This window comes from Cryptomeria japonica, chromosome 4, assembly GCF_030272615.1.
Source record: "Cryptomeria japonica chromosome 4, Sugi_1.0, whole genome shotgun sequence".
Taxonomy (NCBI): Eukaryota; Viridiplantae; Streptophyta; class Pinopsida; order Cupressales; family Cupressaceae; genus Cryptomeria; species Cryptomeria japonica.
In genome coordinates this window covers 229,767,538-229,787,661 of record NC_081408.1, presented here as the reverse complement: position 1 = coordinate 229,787,661, position 20,124 = coordinate 229,767,538, and the positions used below count along the sequence as shown (strand labels likewise).

Here is a 20,124-nt window from a genome sequence, read left to right as displayed (position 1 = left end):
AAAGGAAAAATTCTAACTAGATGAAAACAAAATGGAAACTAGGTCAACAACCAAAAACAAAAACACAACTCCTAGGAGATACAAATGAGTGGTTTACAAACTAGGAGAATTAATAGCCTACCACTCTAGATTGAGGTCTTACATCTTCTCATGAAAGTAGACACTTTTTTATTTTACCATCAACAGGAGTAATAGCAGGGGAATTAGTTCATTAACAATAACTTGTGTAAAGGATTTCTCCAAATTGTCAACAACAATAGAGAGCTTAGTAGACCTATTTCTATTGGTGTGTCTCCTTTAAATCTCCTCCTACAATACTTGTATTGAAGTCAATACCTTACTCACCATTTTCTTGATGAAGGAAACAATCTCTTCCAAGTGTCCAATCTTTCTCATCGTAAAGATATTTAAGGAAGGATGTTAAATGAACTCCATCTAATATAATGCGTGCATCTAGATATATTTCTAAACATTGATCATTCCCTAAGGATCACTTTGTGTTCCACTAGGAGCTAGAGTCGATGTATTAGAAAATATTATAGACAACACGAAATAATTCTCTATATTTTTAACAATACCATCCAAATAATTATCCAAGGTTATCATAATGGTTTTATTATTTTCACTGTGATCATTATAAAGTAGATTAGAAGAATAAGGAATAGAACAATACCTTGGAATAAAAAACATGAGCTTTCAATAGGGATTGATGATGTAAGGATTAATCTTAGGAGTAGGTGAAGGTAAGAAAGTCTGAGAAGGTAGGATCCTATAAATATTTAACTACTTATGGGAGGTCTCACTTCTTATAGGAAGCTCATGAGCCATATAATGATGTATTTTAAGGTGTTATCTCACACTCTTATTTTATTAGTTATTGTTTGGAGCTTCTATATGGAGAGATACGTATCACTCTAAATCAATTACTTTTCTATTTTCTCTTCAAATAGAAGTAGGAAGAAAACAAACCTTGAAAGGTTGGAGATATGAGGAGGTTTGGATGGTGTTCGGTTTTTCCCTCATTATCCTTTATCGAATGGTTGATTTTGAATTTCAACATAAACATTCAACTCTCTAGAAAGGGGAAAGATACTTGATCTAGGACGTGGTTCACTCATTATATTTGGGTAAGAAAAGTTACTATCGTATCCATAAACATCATAAAATCCTTAAGGGTAGTAGTGGAGTGGGACTCAAGGAACTACCGAAGGAAAAATTAGTGATTCTCTTAGCTTTAAACATTTGGTAAGAAAGAAATAAATTTATTCATAAATTTGGATGGGTTGAGGTGTTTGTGGCTAATATATAGGAAAAAAGATCCTAGAGTAGTGCCTCCATTAAATTAGGATAAATTCATTTTCTCATATCACACTAGTGAGGTATCAATCGGATTGAATAATTAAAAAAAGAAAGAGTTAAGATATCCTAAATTCATGCTCTTGCTATTGCTTGTAGTGTGATTGGAATTTTAATTATGTGTCTACAAATGAATTAGGTTAAAGAATGATGAATTGAAGAAAGTTGATAGAAATAAAAAATAGAGAACATAAACGCAACAAAGAGGTGCAAATATATAAATAGGAAATATAGGGGAACTTGTATAATATACAAATTAAACATGAAAGTATTAGAATGGTGTGTTTGGCACCCTAGTTTGAGCTACCTATGACTTATATAAAGGAGCAAAAATGTAATCACGAGTTAATGTAGAATTGTCCCCCAAAGATCCAATCAAAAAGTGTTCAACACATGTGCTAAGAAATCTAATGATAATGTCATTTAAAAAAAACATATAAGTTAGATTCAATGGTTCCTTTCAATATCAAAATTACATTTGCATAAACTTGAAAAATGACAAAGTGGGTATACCAAAATGACCTCCAAAATCATAACAAACAAAAACCCATGGCAATGAAACTTATTAAAAGGTATATATTTAATATTTGAACTTGATTTTACATCCATTTTTCTTTCCAAAACATTAGCTAAAATATATTAACATATTTTAAAAATTATCAAAAAAAAACTCCCACACATAGAAATCAACTATTACTTCTACTAAAACTTCACCAAACTTCTCACACTTTCTCACAATGAAAAAAAAACATACAATAACAATCAAAGCATAGCCAAGAATCCTCGAAATTGTGACCTTGAATCCTCTACAAACTACATTCAAAATACTTAGAGAAAACATTGTAAACTAAAATAATTAACCACCAATGTAAAATATACGAATGGGATTACCCTTAGAGACCCTTTGCGTTACAACACTTGAGGCTCAATCTCCTTGTTTTATCACCCTTTTAGAACAAGATAGAATAACCGAGATGAGAAGCCCAAGCCCCTATTTAAACAAGAGCTGCAGCTGCATTGCAGCGTAGTTCCTGCCAAGGAGTGGCAGGACAGTTTTGTCAATACTTGCAAAATAGAGATTGTCAAGTGTCAATGCAAAACAATTTTCACCTAATTTCACTGTCATTTTTCATTGTAAGGAGGGGAAGAGCACAATACAATACAAGTTTTCATAAAAACTTAAAGCTATTTTTTTAGTTTTGACAAATAACTAGAATAGGGCAAAACAATACTGAAAGATAAAACAAATGTAGAGGACATTAACAAAGAATGTCAAATCTCTAAGAAAATAGAAGCTCACTTCACTGAGTACTAATTGAGGTGGGCCGTGCAGTGGTCTAAGCTTGGAAATTCATTGCAGTAAGCACCATTCTAGTAAGCAGCTGGGTCGACTCAAGCAAGCTGGAATAACATATAACATCAGAAATTTGTAACATTGCAGCAATCAAGCAAGCATTTAACAGGCAAAAAATTATATTCAATGACCAAACAATACAAAACACAAAGTGTGGACAAAAACAATCCACCTTGTCTAATTCTCATTGATCCTACTAATTACACTTAGAACCCATTGTCCACCATTATGCCATGGTTGAAGAAAAACTTGGTATTTTATTCATCTTAGCCAGTGTTAAAATCGTCACAAGTTTTGGCAGCTAGCAATATGTTTGCCTTTTGTTATTACACATGAAAAGCAAAAGTTTAAATGAACATGATAAATGGTATTCCAGCTAATCGGCCATCCTAGCTTTCCCTGTAATACCAACTTGCTAATATTCCACTGATACAAAATACTATCATAATAGCATAACGCCAATTTGAAAATGTCAACTGATTATAGGAAAGAATTGTTGACTAATTATAAGAGAGCCTATACCAGTCATTTAAAACACAAAAAGATGTGTCTTCCCAACCACAAAAATTATGGCTTTGTAACCCTACAATCACCATACTTTGGTGCCACCTACTATTTAGGTTAAAAAAAGCAAATCTTTATCCAAAAAGACCCAGAATAAAGAGAAAAGAATGATGTTGGAGAAACGCATGCCCAGACTTCATAACAGCTTCGCCTGTGTCAAAAACACTTCAGTACTACCCAGTGAAAGAAGAATCCTTCTTTCAAACAAATTTATGTGACAAAACAAATATTTTGTTACATTAGATAAGTAATTCCACTGCTCCTAGCATGCCCAAACTTCATAACAGCTTTGCCTGTGACAAAAACACTTCAGTACTACCCAGTGAAAGAAGAATCCTTCTTTCAAACAAATTTCTGTGACAAAACAAATATTTTTTGTTACTTTAGATAGGTAACTCCACTGCTCCTAGCAAGGGTGCAATTTGACGAATTCTTGGTTTTATTGGGAAAAGTAAACAATCAAAATAATAACAGATATAATGAAATGGTGAATTGAGAATCATGTGGCATAATGAAATAGTTATCTTGTTATGGATAATTATCTCCTTTTGGGATCTCTACTTAAGATTTTCTGGAAGAATGCAACTTTTGCTGCCGAGTCTGAGACAAATCTGCCAAGCACAACAATAGTAGCCGTGCTGTTGCCAATTTTTTCAACACCTCGAGAAAGCATGCAGATGTGGCTTGCCTCGAGAACAACCATAACACCAGCTGTGTTGCAAGTAGAAGCACCTACCAATGGTCCCAAATCCCATGCGTTCGCTACCATTTCAGCATCGAATCCTGCAAAACGCTGCAAGAAACATCGTGGGTAGTGCGTTCTCTCACGTTGGTATCTACAAATATCTCTGCAATGTTCTGCAACGCCAATCCTAGACCACCAAAATACATTGGATTAATATTTCAGATAAAAAATATGCAAGTTATACATAACATACATTGGAAAAGAAATTTATGCAAAGAAATCCTGACTTTTGATTGGTTGAATGAGAAATGATTAATAACGGTTTAAAAACAATGCCTCCACTATAGTTTCCTGCTGGCAGGAACTAATAATTTCCCTTGCAACACAATCTTAGGAAAAAAAAATCACACCTAGGAAGAGGAAGAGTCATGTTTTTAACTTCCAAGAAATGTCTCTTTAGCTCCTGCTTAAAAAAACTATTATTTACCAACTCTTTGTCAAGGTCAAATGTCCCCAAGGGTCACTAAATAAGATGAAAATTGTCCTTTTATGATTACCACAACGAAGTAGGATAAATATTAAACAAATATTTATTGAAGAATTTTTTTTTGTTTCTTTCACACAAAGTGATATAAAAAAGGTCAAGATTTCTTGAACTATAAAATGATTTGATGTGCTATTTCCAAATAAATGGATTACTAGATGAGGAAAATGATTATTTTTTAAAAAGGGGTGGCAAATCCCCCCTTCTAAAAATTGGTTATCCTCAAATAATTTCAAAAGAGTGGCTCAATGATATTGATGACAAATGTTATATTAGTGATTGACTCTGCATCTATGAAATTTTCAGAAGTGTACCCATGCTAAATTCCTTTAATGTGACTATCTTTAAAGGATAGACAAATAATCTCTGTTATTAGGTTCCAATTTTCTTCCTCTAGGATCTTATCTCTTTTGGCTTGACTCACAAACCCTATAGCAACATAAACATTAAATAGCTTCTACCAAAACTTCATGTTATATTCATTTATGTTGTGGATATCATCTTTATTTATATTATGACTGATATAAAAAATGCATTCTTCCAAAATAATTAATAAGCAACTAGACAATAATTAGTTTTTTTTCCTTGGAGTTGTTGAGATACAACATATAGGAAGCAACATTATTTGTTCCAAATTTTACCTCAATTTGGAGGATTTTGTATAAAACTTTAGAATCTGGTATATAAGAACAATTATACATCTAAGGAATAAAAATTAACATAATAAAATAATGACACATATCCGTCCCAATTCTAAAAATTAACCTTGCAAATTATCCTTAGTCACTACCTAATAATGCACTATTGTTTGGAAAATTGTTATGAAGTCTCTTGAACATAAAGATAATGGTAAAATTATCATTTTTTAAATATATTGTAAAATGATAATATTCATGGTATTTTTTAACACATAGAACAAATTATCTAAAATCAAATCTCTAATTCATTTATACTTTACTAAAATATATATTGTACATATACGCATTAAACAACCCAACCTTCTCCTCAACTTGTAAGAAGTCAATTTCAATTGTGTGGATTGATTTTAAATGATAGATACATAATAGAAACAGGAAAATAAACATTCAACAATACCATGTTGGCATAATATCGTCATTGATGTCAACTAGGGCAAGTTGGAGTTGCAGGTTGCACATGAGATCCAAAAAATAATGAATTGCATATATCCAAAATGGTCTGGTTTCATGTGCTCGAGTGTTAGAATCATGGTTTAACATCGGCCTCATAATGGTTTTAATCGATGGAGTCAAATTGGTCTTGTTACAGAGTAAAAAATGCTAAAATTCCCTTGGTTCTGCAGTTTTTAGTGAGACAACATTTTTCGTCTCATCGACATATTCCTTTCTCGATGAGACATGGCTTATCAGCATGACTGATTTTTCCCTTCATTAGCAGTTGTATTGTTATGCCGACATGTCTCTAGTTTTCTTGTGATAGACTCTAAGTCTTGGCAATATGAGTCTTTTTGGTGTGATGGGGTCTCGGGTTGAGTAACATGGTTTGTCTTTCAATGAGACCTTGCCTTTCGGTAAGACTCACCTCCTGCTTTGGCGGCCTATGGTGTCTTGGCGAAGTGTTCTCCCTCATCGGTGGGGCCTTGACTAGGTGTTCACATTTGTCCACCTCAACTTTGTGCTGACCATGTGTTGGCAAGAGATTGTCTTTTGCAAATGAATTTCCGTGTGGAGAGGCACGCGATGTGTGGGGCTCGTGGTGCTCTTGGGTAAAAGTCCTTTTCAGAATCTAGTTGGCACCTACTCTTTGGTCCACTCAGGTCATGATGTCTTCATGTGGGGCCCTTGGTTGGGAGGCAACAAAAGTCTTTTCGGGAAGACCTTGCCCTTCAACAAGACTTTCCTTCCTTTTGCCCACCTTTGGAATTACACTAAAATATCCTTTTTTCGGTATGATGGATTCTTTGTCTTACTGATAAGGTAACATTTTCACTGTAACATGGAATTTTGGCATGACTCAAATCAGTTGTTCTAGAAATTTGAAAGCTATAGAGATAAGCCTTTTTTCGCTGTGATGGGAGCCAAGTCTTAGCGAAATTCTTCCAACAGCAGAGATTGACTAAATGACACGATTTTCACCTCAACAATGCATGCCAATATATAAGTGGTCCACATGGATGATGGAATTTGGTTGACCCGATGACATGGATGACCAAATTGGAGACATGGAGCATTCAAAACAAAAGAAAGCCAAAAAAGAATTACAGAAGATGTTTCTTACAGAGGTGTAGCTTGTAAATGAAGTAGTTTTACATCAAGTCAAAGTAGTCCAAAAAGGGATGAAAGAGAATTTAATGGTGGTCCATTCTCAGATCTTTGAGAAGCTTGAGAAGGCATAGAAGACCGACTATTACCACATACAGTAATCCATACCCAAAAATATAGTCTAATTTCAAAAGAACGTCAAGAGATCTCATTTATTAATGGGGGCTATCTATGTACAAAAGATTAAATCTTTGCATATACTAATCTCTCAGAAACGCAATGAAGATATTTTTTATTTCAGTTTTGGAGAGAAATCATGTATGGACTGAGTTAGCTGAATGCAGTTGGCTATTGATGTGATAGAGGTAGTTGAATGTGATATGTTGGTAGAGCAGATGTATAGTTGTAGAAGAGAGGGGTGTGGTAGAACAGGTGGGTGAACAAAAAGAAAGGTGACTATTCTGAAATGAATATAAGTGTTGCAAAACAAAGACAAGTTTAATTTTAGAAGAGTAAAAAGGCAGATAGCAATGTGAAAGACAACAAGAAGGTTCTTGTGAAGATAAAAAGAGGAAAATCCATTTGAGTGAGATAGAAGACCATTCAGAAGAAGATTGAGCATAAGTGCCGAAACTAGAAGACATGAGAGTGACTTCTAAGGGATCTCAAATTAGAGCAACAGTGTGTGGGGGACTATATTGAATGTTGTTACAAAATCATTTGTAACAAGGTTGTGCATTGTGAAAAACTATTTTATTGTGTAATTGTATTTCACTAAGTAGGATCTCAGTGAAGGCGTTGGTGCTCCAAATCACCAGGGGTTGGTGCCCTAAAATATATTATAATCATTTTATCTTTTGTGAGGGTAGATTGGAGCAGTAGACTCATACAACTATTCTTACTAGGGTTTTTCCCACATTGGGTTTTCCTCGTAAATCATTGTGTTATATGATTTCCTCTTATATGTGTGTATGATTTTAATCTAGTTGTGTTATTAGTATTTACACTCTTTGATTTAAAAATTTTAGACTATCACTAATTCACCCCCTCTCTCAATGATCACTTGTGTTCTTGAATTGGTATCAGAGCCCTAGGCACCCTTATAGAAAAAATTTCTCTAGCTTGGGTAGGTCATGATTAGTGATCAATATGGCTACAAATAAATCTTCCTCTATTAAATTTCCTATGTTTGATGGCACCAATTATGACTTTTGGAGTAGAAGAATGGAAACATACTTATCTTCCATTGGATATGATGTTTGGATGTCTATCCAAAACGGATATATAGTCCCCACCACTCCTCCTACCGACCTTGATGCTAAGAAAGAATATGAAAACAATGACAAACAAAATAATTTCATCCTTGGTGCATTGTAAGACATTGAATTTGTTAAAGTTATGCACTCAATATCAAATAGAGATATGGGATGAGCTACTAAGGATATATGAAGGAGACGTCAAGGTGAAAGAGGCCAAACTGCAGAATCTTAGAGCTCAATTTGAATGGATGAAAATGAAAAAGGAAGAGAAGATAGCTAATTAACTACAAAGGGTACATGAAACTATCAATGCAATAAAAGGTGTTGGAGAAGACAATCTAGATGAAGTCATAGTAAAAAATGTGCTAAGATCACTTATATATAAGTATGACACAAAGGTTTCAGCTATTAAAGAAGATAAAGATGTGAAGAATTTCCCCATGGATGAGTGATTTGGCTCCCTACCAACTTATGAAATAATGACAATAGGTGGTGGAATTTCAAAAAGGCAAGCTGCTTTCATTACAACCAAGAAAGGGGAAGAACAAGCTACTCATGAGGAACAAATTGACTTAGATGCTGGAAAATCCAAGTTTGTCAGAAAGATCAAGAAAGGATCATGAAAGTACAAATGAAACCTTCACTCAAGTTCTTCAATTGTCGCAAGATAGGACACTTTGCTGCAAAATGTCCATTTGGAGCAAAAGGGGATGATGAGAAGCAAAACATGAAGATTTTTTGAAAGGGGAAGGGTAACAAATTATACAAATCAAAGAGAAGAAATTTTAGAAGAAAGAACAACCTCTACATAGTTGAAAGTGATTCCACTGATGAGGAAAGTGTTTCAGAGGTAAGATACAGTGAGGGTCAAAGAGAAGTTAGTATTTTTATGGCACAAGAAGAATTGGGTGAAGGACACACATCAAGGAAAGAGTATAGATCTTAGTCTAAAATTCAAAGCTCACTTGAAAGTGATGAAGAAGATCAAGTTGAAGATGAAGTAAACCTTGAAGGAGAACTTATATGTGCACTTGAAAAGATTAGGCACATGAAGAAGGAAAATAAGAAGCATAAAAATACTACCAAGGAGGAAGAAAACAAACTGAATAAGTGTCCAAAAGAGTTTGAGATAAATATTGTAAATCTAAAAAACAAAATTGGAGGAAGCCAAAAGAATGCTTGAGGTGATAAAATCAGACTTGGAAACTAAAGAAATTGAATGATATAAGTTGGAGTAAGAGGTTGTGACTCTTAGAGAGGAGCTTGAAAAGTGTCAAGATGATCTCAAGGGAACAATAAAGTATGAGAGAAGTACTAGTGCGTTGCATGACATCTTAAAGAAGCAAAAGCAATCAAAGGACTCCACAGGCTTAGCATATGATGCTAGTCAAAGCTCCAATAGAAAGAACACCTCTAACAAGGATATACATTTTGTTTCTTCCAACAAGAAGGGAAAGGAAAAACTCTCATAGTTAGTAATCCTACAAAGATGACTTATGCTACTACTACTACAAAAATTAAAAAGCCGATCCAAAGGTAAAATTTAAGATGGATGATAAAGGTTTCACAAAGGTCAAGGCTACAAGGAAGAGCTCAAGAAGACCAAGTTATGTTGCTCCAAGGAGACAAATGTGGAATCCCATCAATAATAGTGATTGGTATGCTCCTAAATTCCATGGTTATTGCTTCAAATGCAATGCTTATGTGCATAGAATTTATGAGTGTAGATATATGCTTAGGCCTGCTCCTAGTTATGAACACAAAAATCCCTTTTCTACTCTAAAAAATATAAATGTCATGTGATTCTATTGTAATAGAATTGGTCATAAAAGTCATGAGTGTAGGACAAAGATGTATCAGTCATATAGCAATCCCCCTATTTAATCTTTCAATAAAAATATAAAATGTCACTATTGTTAAAATTTTGGTCACATTGCTAAGAACTGCAAACTAAGAGCCACAAAACTTAAAAAACTAAGAACCAAAAGTTACATAAAATCAAAATATTACAACAAAAAAGAGGATGGAGACCAAGCAAGTTTGGGTTGAAAAAGAGAAAGACAAGAATGATATAAATGAATCAGGTCTGATTTCTCAAACTACCCAGCATCTTGAAAAGAAGAACCAATGGGTTGTAGATAGTGGATGGTCTAATCATATGACCAGAGACAAGCAAAAATTCACCAAGTTTGAAGATTGGAATGGATGTTCAGTAAGGTTTAGAAATAACTCCTCTATCAAGATAGAAGTCAAGGCCACTCTAAGCATATGTGGTAAACTAAAAGCTCATAATGTGTACTATGTTGAAGGCCTAAAACATACTCTACTGAGTGTGAGTGAAATGTGTGGCAAAGGATAGAAGTTCACATTTGATACCAAAAGATGTGAAATCAGAAAGGAGAGTAATGGTCAATTAGTTGCTGAAGGTAAAAGGATTGATCGAAATATCTACAACTTCAAGAAATTCTTTGAATCTTAGTGCATGTGTTGGGAACAAGGCAAAAAATTAAGAGGGGGGAGGTGAATTAGTTTTTTCAAAATATATCCTTAGCACAAACATAATTTTCAATCTGATAATCAACAGTGAAAGAATAAATCAACACCACATCAATAACACACATAACACCATGATTTTCTACGTGGAAAACCCAGTCAAGAGAAAAACCATGGTGGGAAACCACCCACAACATTAATTGTTAGACGAATCTAATACTAGGAGAAAAATGAGAGGGGGGAGTGAATCAGTTGTCTATCAGCAATAAGAACTATTGCAGATTAAAAATTTTATTCCAGTGCACAAGAAAACCATCATACTAAAAGATAAAACATGAAATAACAGCACACACAACACCAATATTTTTGATGTCGAAAATCTGGTAAAGGGAAAAACCATGGTGGGAAACCCTACCCACAATTATATAATACTTCTGCAGCATGTAGTATGTGAATTAATTACAATTATAATGTTGCTTGCAATTAGGCCAACCACCTAGACCTCACACCTCATCAAAAAAGAGAAGTCTCACTGAATTACAAAAGCATTGGACTACAATCCGGAAAGAATGAACTGTGAAAGTGGCATCTCCTAATGCTTAATATAATTTCAGTTAAGCACAAATGTCTTCCCTGCAACACCAAAATTCTTCTACCAAATGATATATCACTTGTTCGTACAGAAAACTTCCTCTGATAATGTAGACATAACCATCGATACCATCTCATAACATTGATCTCCAAATTACATGAATAAGTCACCTATAAATACAGATCATCAACCGTATGATAAGTTTGGCTAATCCCTAAGCGCATAAACCCATAATTACAAAAAATACATTACATGATATCACCAGACCAATATTACGATTTACATTACATAAAATGAACCTAAATTATATTCCCAAATAATTATATATGTTGGAAATCATGCTAAGAACAATCTCTAACATGTTTCACAAACCTAGAGAAACCCTCAATCTAATAACATAAAATATCTAATAGGATCCAAATAGGATAACAAAATCAGAATGCTAGCCAATGTGAAGCCACCAACAATTGGGACATGATCAAGAAACACCTTCAGCAAGTTAGAACCATTTCCATAAATCAAACTAAAATCACTAAACCATGTCTTACAATATAGCTTCTAGAGAGCCAAATCATAAATCAATAGAATATGACAAGCATATAATCATCCTAAATAATTATCCAAAACAAAAACTAGGGATCTGGTCATACCAGATCAAAATCATAGCCAAAACCAAGATAAACACCAAGTCTAACCGAGTTAGGTCCAACCAGGATAGAAGGACCATATCCAATCAAGATATAGTATTGACATCAATGACAACACTTGACTAAATCCAGCATATTGCCAACAATCTCCCCCTTTGACATTGATGGCAACATTGAATGTGAAAAACATCCAAGTGCCAAGGAATGACAATAATCTCTCAAAGACTGATCTGAAAGATATCTCCCCCTAAGATTAACATGAATACCATTTCCTCCAAAGATTAACTATTTTTCACATGAGCACTATCCCCCCCTTCGAAATAAATGACAAAGGATAGATACCAAGCCAAAAAGAAAAGTGAACGAAATGACTGACTACCCCCCTAAGAAGTAGCAACATCTTATCAACCCGAATAAGAAAGTATGTTTGATAAGCTCACGAGATTGATGCATTATTGCATCTCTAAGTCTCTTCCGAAGGGGTGGTGACCCCCAACTGATCTCTAAGATATTTAAAAGTATCTTTAGGCAGTAGTTTTGTTAGAATATCTGCAATTTGTTCCTTAGTAGGCACATAAACCAATCTTACTTCCTTTGCTTCAACCTTTTCCTTCAATAAATTATACCTTATAGAAATGTGTTTTAATTTGGAATGAAATACTAGATTCTGTGACATATCAATAGCAGTAGTATTATCATAGTGAATAACAATAGCCTCATCATAACTTACCCTTATATCTTTCAACATCTATTTCATCCATAAAATCTGAGTGCAGTTAGTTGCAGGAACTACATATTCAGCTTCAGCAGTAGATAATTAAGTACATGATTGTTTCTTGCTAAGACATGAAACCAATTTATTTTCAGAAAAGAATGCACCACCTTTAGTTCTCTTCCGATCATCCACATCTTCTTCCCAATTAGAGTCTGTATATGCACATAGTCTGAAATCACAACCCATAGTTTGTTGTACCTGCTAAATATCTGAATATTCTTTTGACAACAATATCGTGAGTTTCTCTAGGATCTGAGTGAAATATAGTGGCAATACAAACAACATTTATTATATCAGGTCTAGTACGAGTAAAGTACAACAATCCACCAATCATTGATTTGTATCTCCTTGGATTTATTCTAGGAGATTCATCATCCTCTAACAATTTGCAATAGGTTATCATAGGAGTACCAATAAGTTTAGAGTTCTCTAATCCAAACTTCTTAAGCAATTCCTTCACATACTTAGTTTAACAAATTAAAATACCTTTATCAGTCTGAGTAATCTGCAAACCTAAGAATTTTAATCTCACCAAGGGGTCTCACTAACTACAAAGAGGTTATAACCACCTCAAGATAAATGGACAACAATCCAGAATAATGAACTGCCAGAGATAGCATCTACCATACCTGATTACAGTCCCAATTAAGCTCAATACTAGAGGCCTTTAACCTCTTCCTTAATCCCAATTCGATCACCCATGATTGACCAAATCTCCTTTGCATATGATATTACATTTCATGAACATGAACATATCTCTACAATGAGATCTTATATCAATTTATACCAATGCTAAGGCCTAAAACAATTAGGTCAGCCACCTAAAATATATTACAATAAGATCATTACATACATCCATATTATAGTGATATGCCATGTCATCTTAAGACCAAAACAAATATAACCAATCCTAAAATCATCACAGTAACATGTAGAGAACACGTTAACATGATACTGGTCCATAAATTAGATAGGCACCAGACCTAATCTGGGCCCATCATGCCAAAAAAAATGTCTTCAGTTAGTTGAGGAACGATCAAAGAACATCTTCAGCATCCTGAAATCCATCTAGAAGCCGCACCAACACCACTTATGTATCCTGTCAAGATTTCTCAGTGAAAGATTCATCGGATAAACCTTAGACCTTGTCGGTATGGGTTTACAAAAGTGTACGATAGCATCTAATTACCAATTCAATACCGATTGACCAAAACATGCTCCAAAAACATGTAACACATAAAATCAAACATACTCCAATGATCCAAACATGCCGGAAGTGTCCAACAGATAGTCTCTTCTGTCGGTAACACTAGTTCTTCTACTGGTGACCAAAACTTATCTACCGATAACCAAAACTTGTCTGCCGGTAATCAACCATAATAGCTAGTGTTGACATAAATGACAAAACATCAATGGAACACATAATCAACTCATCCACAATGCCAACAATCTCCCCCTTTGGCACTGATGGTAATACTAGATGTGAAAAACATCTAAGTACTTAGAAATGCCCAACAAGTCTCCCCCTGTGGAAGACAACCAACAATCTCCTGAATATCAATAGCTCTCCCCTATGAGTAATATCTCTGTCAAGTTCTGAATTTATTTTTTGACATCACTATCTCACCCCCTTTGACATCAATGCTATAAATCTGACAAAATTTTCAAAGCAAGAATATAAACCTTTAATTCTCAAAGATCACTACTCCCCCTGAATAGTAGCACCACTCATCAATGCCAGAATGAATAATATCTCTTATAATGCATGTCAGATTGATGAAAAACTACATTAATCAAGTCTTTGATGGAGGGGCAGACACCCCTAACCTATCTCTCAAATATGCAAATGATTCCTTACACACCATTTTAGTAAATATATCTGCAATCTTCTCTTTAGTGTTCACATAAACCAATTTTAATTCTTTTTCTTCTACCTTGTCTTTTAGAGAGTTATATTTATTGATATGTGCTTAGTCCTAGAGTGAAATACTAGATTCTTACATATGTCAATAGCTGTAGAGTTATCATAATAGATAACTACCAGTTCACTACAATTTAAATTGATATCCTCTAACATTTGCTTCATCCATAAGACTTGAGTGCAATTACTTGTTGCTGCAACATACTCGGCTTCTGCAGTAGATAAAGAAATGCATGACTATTTTTTACTGATCCATGAAACCAATTTCTTTCCAAGAAAGAAATATCCACTAGAAGTGCTCTTCTTGTCACCAGTATCCCCTGCCCAATCTGAATCAGTATATGTACATAAACTTAAATCATCATCTCTAGAATACCATAAGCCATATTTCGTTATTCCTTGCAAATACTGAAATATCCTCTTTACAGCCCATTCATGATTTTCTGTAGGATTACTTTGATATCTTGAAACAATACTTATTGCATTCATAATATCTGGTCTAGTCTGAGTTAGATATAACAAGCCACCAATCATAGACTTATACCTTGTCAGATTTACCAGTGTACATGTATCTTTGATATATAATTTCTCACTTGTCACCATAGGAGTACTTATCGGTTTGGAATTATCCATAACAAACTTCTTCACCAATTCCCTCAGATACTTAGTTTGAAAGATAAAAATGCCTTTTTCAGTTTGAGTAATCTGCAAACCTAAGAAAAATCTCATCTCACCAATCATGGAAATTTCAAATTCATTCTTCATATTATTAGAAAATTCCATGCACAATTTATCTTCTCCTCCAAAAATGATATCATCAACAAATACTTCAATAATCAGAATATCATCATCAATGATCTTATAATATAAATTACTATCAAGCACTGCCTTTAGTAAAACCAAGTTTGAAAAGATATTTATCCAATCTTGCATACCAAGCTCTAGGAACTTGTTTCAATCCATATAAAGCTTTCCTCAATCTACAAACCATATCTTTATCATCTGTCACTGAAAATCCATCAAGTTGTTCAATTTATACTTCTTCCTCAAGTTCACCATTCAAAAATGCACATTTAACATCCATTTGATAAACCTTATCATTGTTATAAGCTACATAGGCAAGAAATAGTCTAACAACTTCAATTCTAGCTACAGGTATAAATGTCTCACCATAATCAATTACTTCCATTTAAAAATATCCTTTGCAAACCAATCTAGCCTTGTTTCTTACAACTTGTCCATCCTCATTAAGTTTATTCCTAAAACATTCTTATAACATTATTATTTTTAGGTTGTGGAACTAAACTCCAAGTCTCATTCTTCTCCATCTGATCCAATTCATCTTCCATAGCCTTTAACCAATGTTTATCTTTTCAAGCTTCAATAACAGATGTCGGTTCAATTTGAGAAATAAGACATACCTCTTCATTTGTCAGCCTTCTTCTTGTCATAACTCCCATGTTCCTATCTCAAATGATTTGATCTTCAGAATGATTTAATCTTACATACTTGGTGTCTTCTGACTTTAGGTTCACTGCTCTGATCATTAGCCACAATTGAATTTTTTGGTTGTACTGGTGTAACTGTCTCGGTTTCTTGTACCGATTGAGGCATTGTCGATTTAGTTATGATCATTTCCACTGCCAGTTCCCTATCATATGATATAGATTGATCTTTGTATTTCTCATCCTCTTTCACATTAGCACTCTCCACAATTTTTTGCAATCTTTTGTTATAACATATATATGCTTTGCTTTGAATTGAATAATCAAGAAATATCCCTTCATCACATTTAGAATCAAACTTGTCGATTGAATCATCCCTTTTGATATATCATTTACTTTCAAAAATTTTAAAATATTTAACAGTAGGTGTATGTCCAAACCATAATTCATAAGGGGTCTTATCGGTTTCACCTTTTATGTGAACTCTCTTGAATGTGTAGATTGTTGTACTCACTTCTTCTCTCCATTAGATGTGAGGCAATTTGGCTTCCATCATCATAGATATTGTTGCATCCAAAATGTTTCCGTTCTTTCTTTCCACTACTCCATTCTGCTGAGGAGTTTGAGGTGTAGATAATTGTCTCGTAATTCCATTTGTCTCACAATAACTATTAAATTCATGAGAAGTGAAATCACAACCTTGATCTAATCTTAGACATTTGATTTTCAATCTAGTTTCTGTTTCAACCTTTTCTTTAAAGATCTTGAATTTCTCAAAGGTTTCAGAGTTCTCGCTAAGAAAAGTCACCCACATCAGTCTAGAATAATCATCAATTATTAGCATGAAATACCTATCACATTGAAATTTTCTAGTCCTTGTTGGACCAAATAAGTTAGTGTGAATCAAATCAAGAACATCATTAGATTTATCATGTATTCTCTTAAAAGACGTTCTAACTTGCTTTCCCAATTGACATTCCTTACATAATAGATTATGAGGCTTCATAATCCTAGGTATATCTCTAACTGCCTTTGTTGAACTGATCTTAACAATAAAATCAAAATTAACATGACACAACCACTTATGTCATAACCAACTCTCATCAATATGAGCAATCAAACATGTCTTATTTCCAGTGTTCAAGTGAAATATATTACCTCCAGTCTGAATACCGGTTGCAATCTCCAAATCAGTTTTGTTAATGATTTTGCATTTTCTATCTTTAAACTGAAGTTGGAATCCCTTGTCCACCAATTGACCAACACTCAAAAGATTACGCTTTAAACCTTATACATAATAGACATTATTAGTATTGAGCTTTCCATCTAGAGTAATAATACCTCTACCTTTAATGATATATGCTTGGTCATCTCCAAATCTGACTTGACCGCCATTGTATTCTTGGAGGGACATACATTTTCTTTTATCTCTAGTCATATGATGCAAGCATCCACTATCAATTACCCATTCATCCTTATCTTCAACTTTTACTACCAAGGCCTTTTCTTCATTCATGATAGCTAGTTTCGATTCATCTTCCTTTAAAGAATAGAACACCCATTCCTTTCCATTATCAGATCAACTTGTAGAGTATGTTGCTGGTTCATCCTCATCGTCATCACTTACTCCTTCCTCATCCACTATGTAGTGGTGTTTTCTTTTCTTGAGTCTATATCTGTTTTGATTAGGCTTAAATGATTTCTTAACTCTTTCTTCAAATCTTGCATTCCTTTCAAGACATCTAGATGCAAAATGACCAATCTTATTACATGCGAAACATTTAAAAGGTGCTTTTCCTTCATACTTACTTCCTGTCGGTCCTTTTAGGTACTCTTCTAGCAAATAAGGATTCAAGTTACTCAAATTCTTCATCTTCTTTCCTCATATCTTCCAATTATTTTGTATATAAGGCTTTCCAATCACTTTTACTGATAGATGATAATGCATGAAAAGAAGGTTCATACTTTACAGCTCCAGAAGGTCCAAATTCTTCAATCTCAAAAGCAGATAATATCCCAATCAGAATGTCTCTTTTAATTGAAGTGTTTGCCATTGTTCTTAGCTCATTAATTGCAGTTGCCTTCATCTTGTAAGCTAGTGGAAGGGCTCTCAAGACTTTTCTAAATGGTTTCATCTTCACTTAGACATCGTCCACAACATTGAATTTCTATAACAATCTCATTTACTCTTTCCATAAACACAACAATTCTTTCATTATCTTCCATCTTCAAGTTTTCATATCTTTCCTGGTAACCATCAAGTTTAGCAATTTTGACAGTAGGATCACCTTCATTCAGAGTTTGTAATTTACCTCACATATCCTTTGTTGATGATTTATCAGTCAATCCCATGATTTCCTGATCCGTAAGTGCACACAAGAGGGTTTCTCTAGCTCTACAATCATTTTCAATATTCTTCTCCAGGTTTGGAGGAGCAGGATTGCTAGATTCTGGATCATAAGGTGTGTATCCTTTCTCAGTGATGTCCCAAATATCATTTCCAAGACATCTAAGATGAGTCTCACTTCGAATTTTCCATATCCCATAATTTGTTCCATCAATCTTAGGGATTTCTCTTCTAAAAATAGTTATCGGTGAATTTGAAGTGTTATTTGTCATAGGATCTACCTCAAACGGTTAAGCTTCTACAAAAGAGGACCAAATCTCTGATACCAATTGTTAGGATAACTAGTGAACAACTAAGAGGGAGGGTGAATTAGTTGTCGATAGATTATATCAATTAATCCACTTAATAACCTTTAATTGGATCACATAAACATTAATTACTAGAATAGAAGAAACAGACATCAGTAAGCAATAAAACTTAAGAGTGAAATAGATTATCAACACAATGCAACCATACCACATAACACCATGATTTGTATGTGGAAAACCTGAAAAGGGAAAAACCAAGGTGGGAAGCCTACCCACAGTCAAATGATACTTCTACAGAAAGTATGTGATACAATGAGGGGCCTGGACATGTAGGAAGTAACACTACCTAGAGCGTATTTCTCATTACAAAGGAGTCTCATTGACTACAGAGAGGTTATAACCACCTCAAGATAAATGGACAATAATCCAGAATAATGAACTACTAGAGATAGCATCTACCATGCTTGATTATAGTCCTAGTTTAGATCAGTACTGAAGGCCTTTGACCTCTTCCTTAATCCCAATTCGATCACCTATGATCGACCAAATCTCCTTTGCAAATGATATTACATTTCATGACCATGAACATATCTCTACAATGAGATCTTACATCAATTTATACCAACCCTAAGGCCTAAACCAATTAGGTCGGACACCTAAAAGATATTACAATAAGATCATTACATACATCCATATTAGAGTGATATTCCATGTCATCTTAAGACCAAAACAATAATAACCAATCCATAAATTATCCCAGTAACTTGTAGAGAACATGTTAACATGATACTGGTCCATAACCTAGATAGGCACTCGATCTAATCTAGTTCCACCACGCCAAATCAATGTTCTGATTCAGTTTAGGCATGATCAAAGAACATCTTCTGCATCTTGAAATTTATCTAGAAGCAGCACCAACACCATTTATGTATCATGTCAACATTTCTCAGTGAAAGCTCTGCCGGTTAAACCTTAAACCTTGTCGGTATGGGTTTACAAGAGTGTATGATAGCATCCGATTAGCAAGTTAATACCAACTGACCAAAACATGCTCTAGAAACATGTAGCACATAAAATGAAACATACTCCATTGATCCAAGCATGTTGGAAGTGTCCAACATATAGTCTCTTCTATCGGGAACACTAGATCTTCTACCAGTAAGCAAAACTTCTCTCTCGGTAACCAAAACCTGTTTCCCTATAACCAACCATAACAACTAGTATTGACATTAATGACAAAACATCAATGCAACACATAATCAATTCATTGATATTGCCAACACTATAAAAATTACCTTTTCTAAAACTAAGCTTAGAAATATCTTTATCTAATCTAGCATACCATGCTCTAGGGGCTCGTTTCAAACCATATAAAGCTTTCTCCAATCTGCAAACCATGTCCTTGTCCTCTGATAAAGGAAATCCATCAAGATGCTTAATGTAGATTTCCTGTTCAAGATCTCAATTCGGAAATGCACATTTGACATCCATCCGATGTACCTTGTAGTTCTTGTGTGTAGCACAAGCAATAAATAGTCTTGCCACTTCAATTCTTGAAACTAGAGCATAATTATCATTATAATAAACTCCTTCT

The 20,124-nt window shown here is 34.2% G+C and overlaps 1 protein-coding gene across 1 annotated transcript in view; it reads left to right on the top strand.

The window, feature by feature from the left end:
• The first annotated feature begins 3,804 nt into the window (after nucleotides 1-3,804).
• LOC131875044 (formin-like protein 16) overlaps nucleotides 3,805-20,124 on the top strand; it is an 81,201-nt gene continuing 64,881 nt past the window's right edge. The window contains exon 1 of the mRNA XM_059219046.1: nucleotides 3,805-4,085. Within this exon, the coding sequence (XP_059075029.1) occupies nucleotides 3,805-4,085 (281 nt within the window). The remainder of the gene's footprint in view (nucleotides 4,086-20,124) is intronic.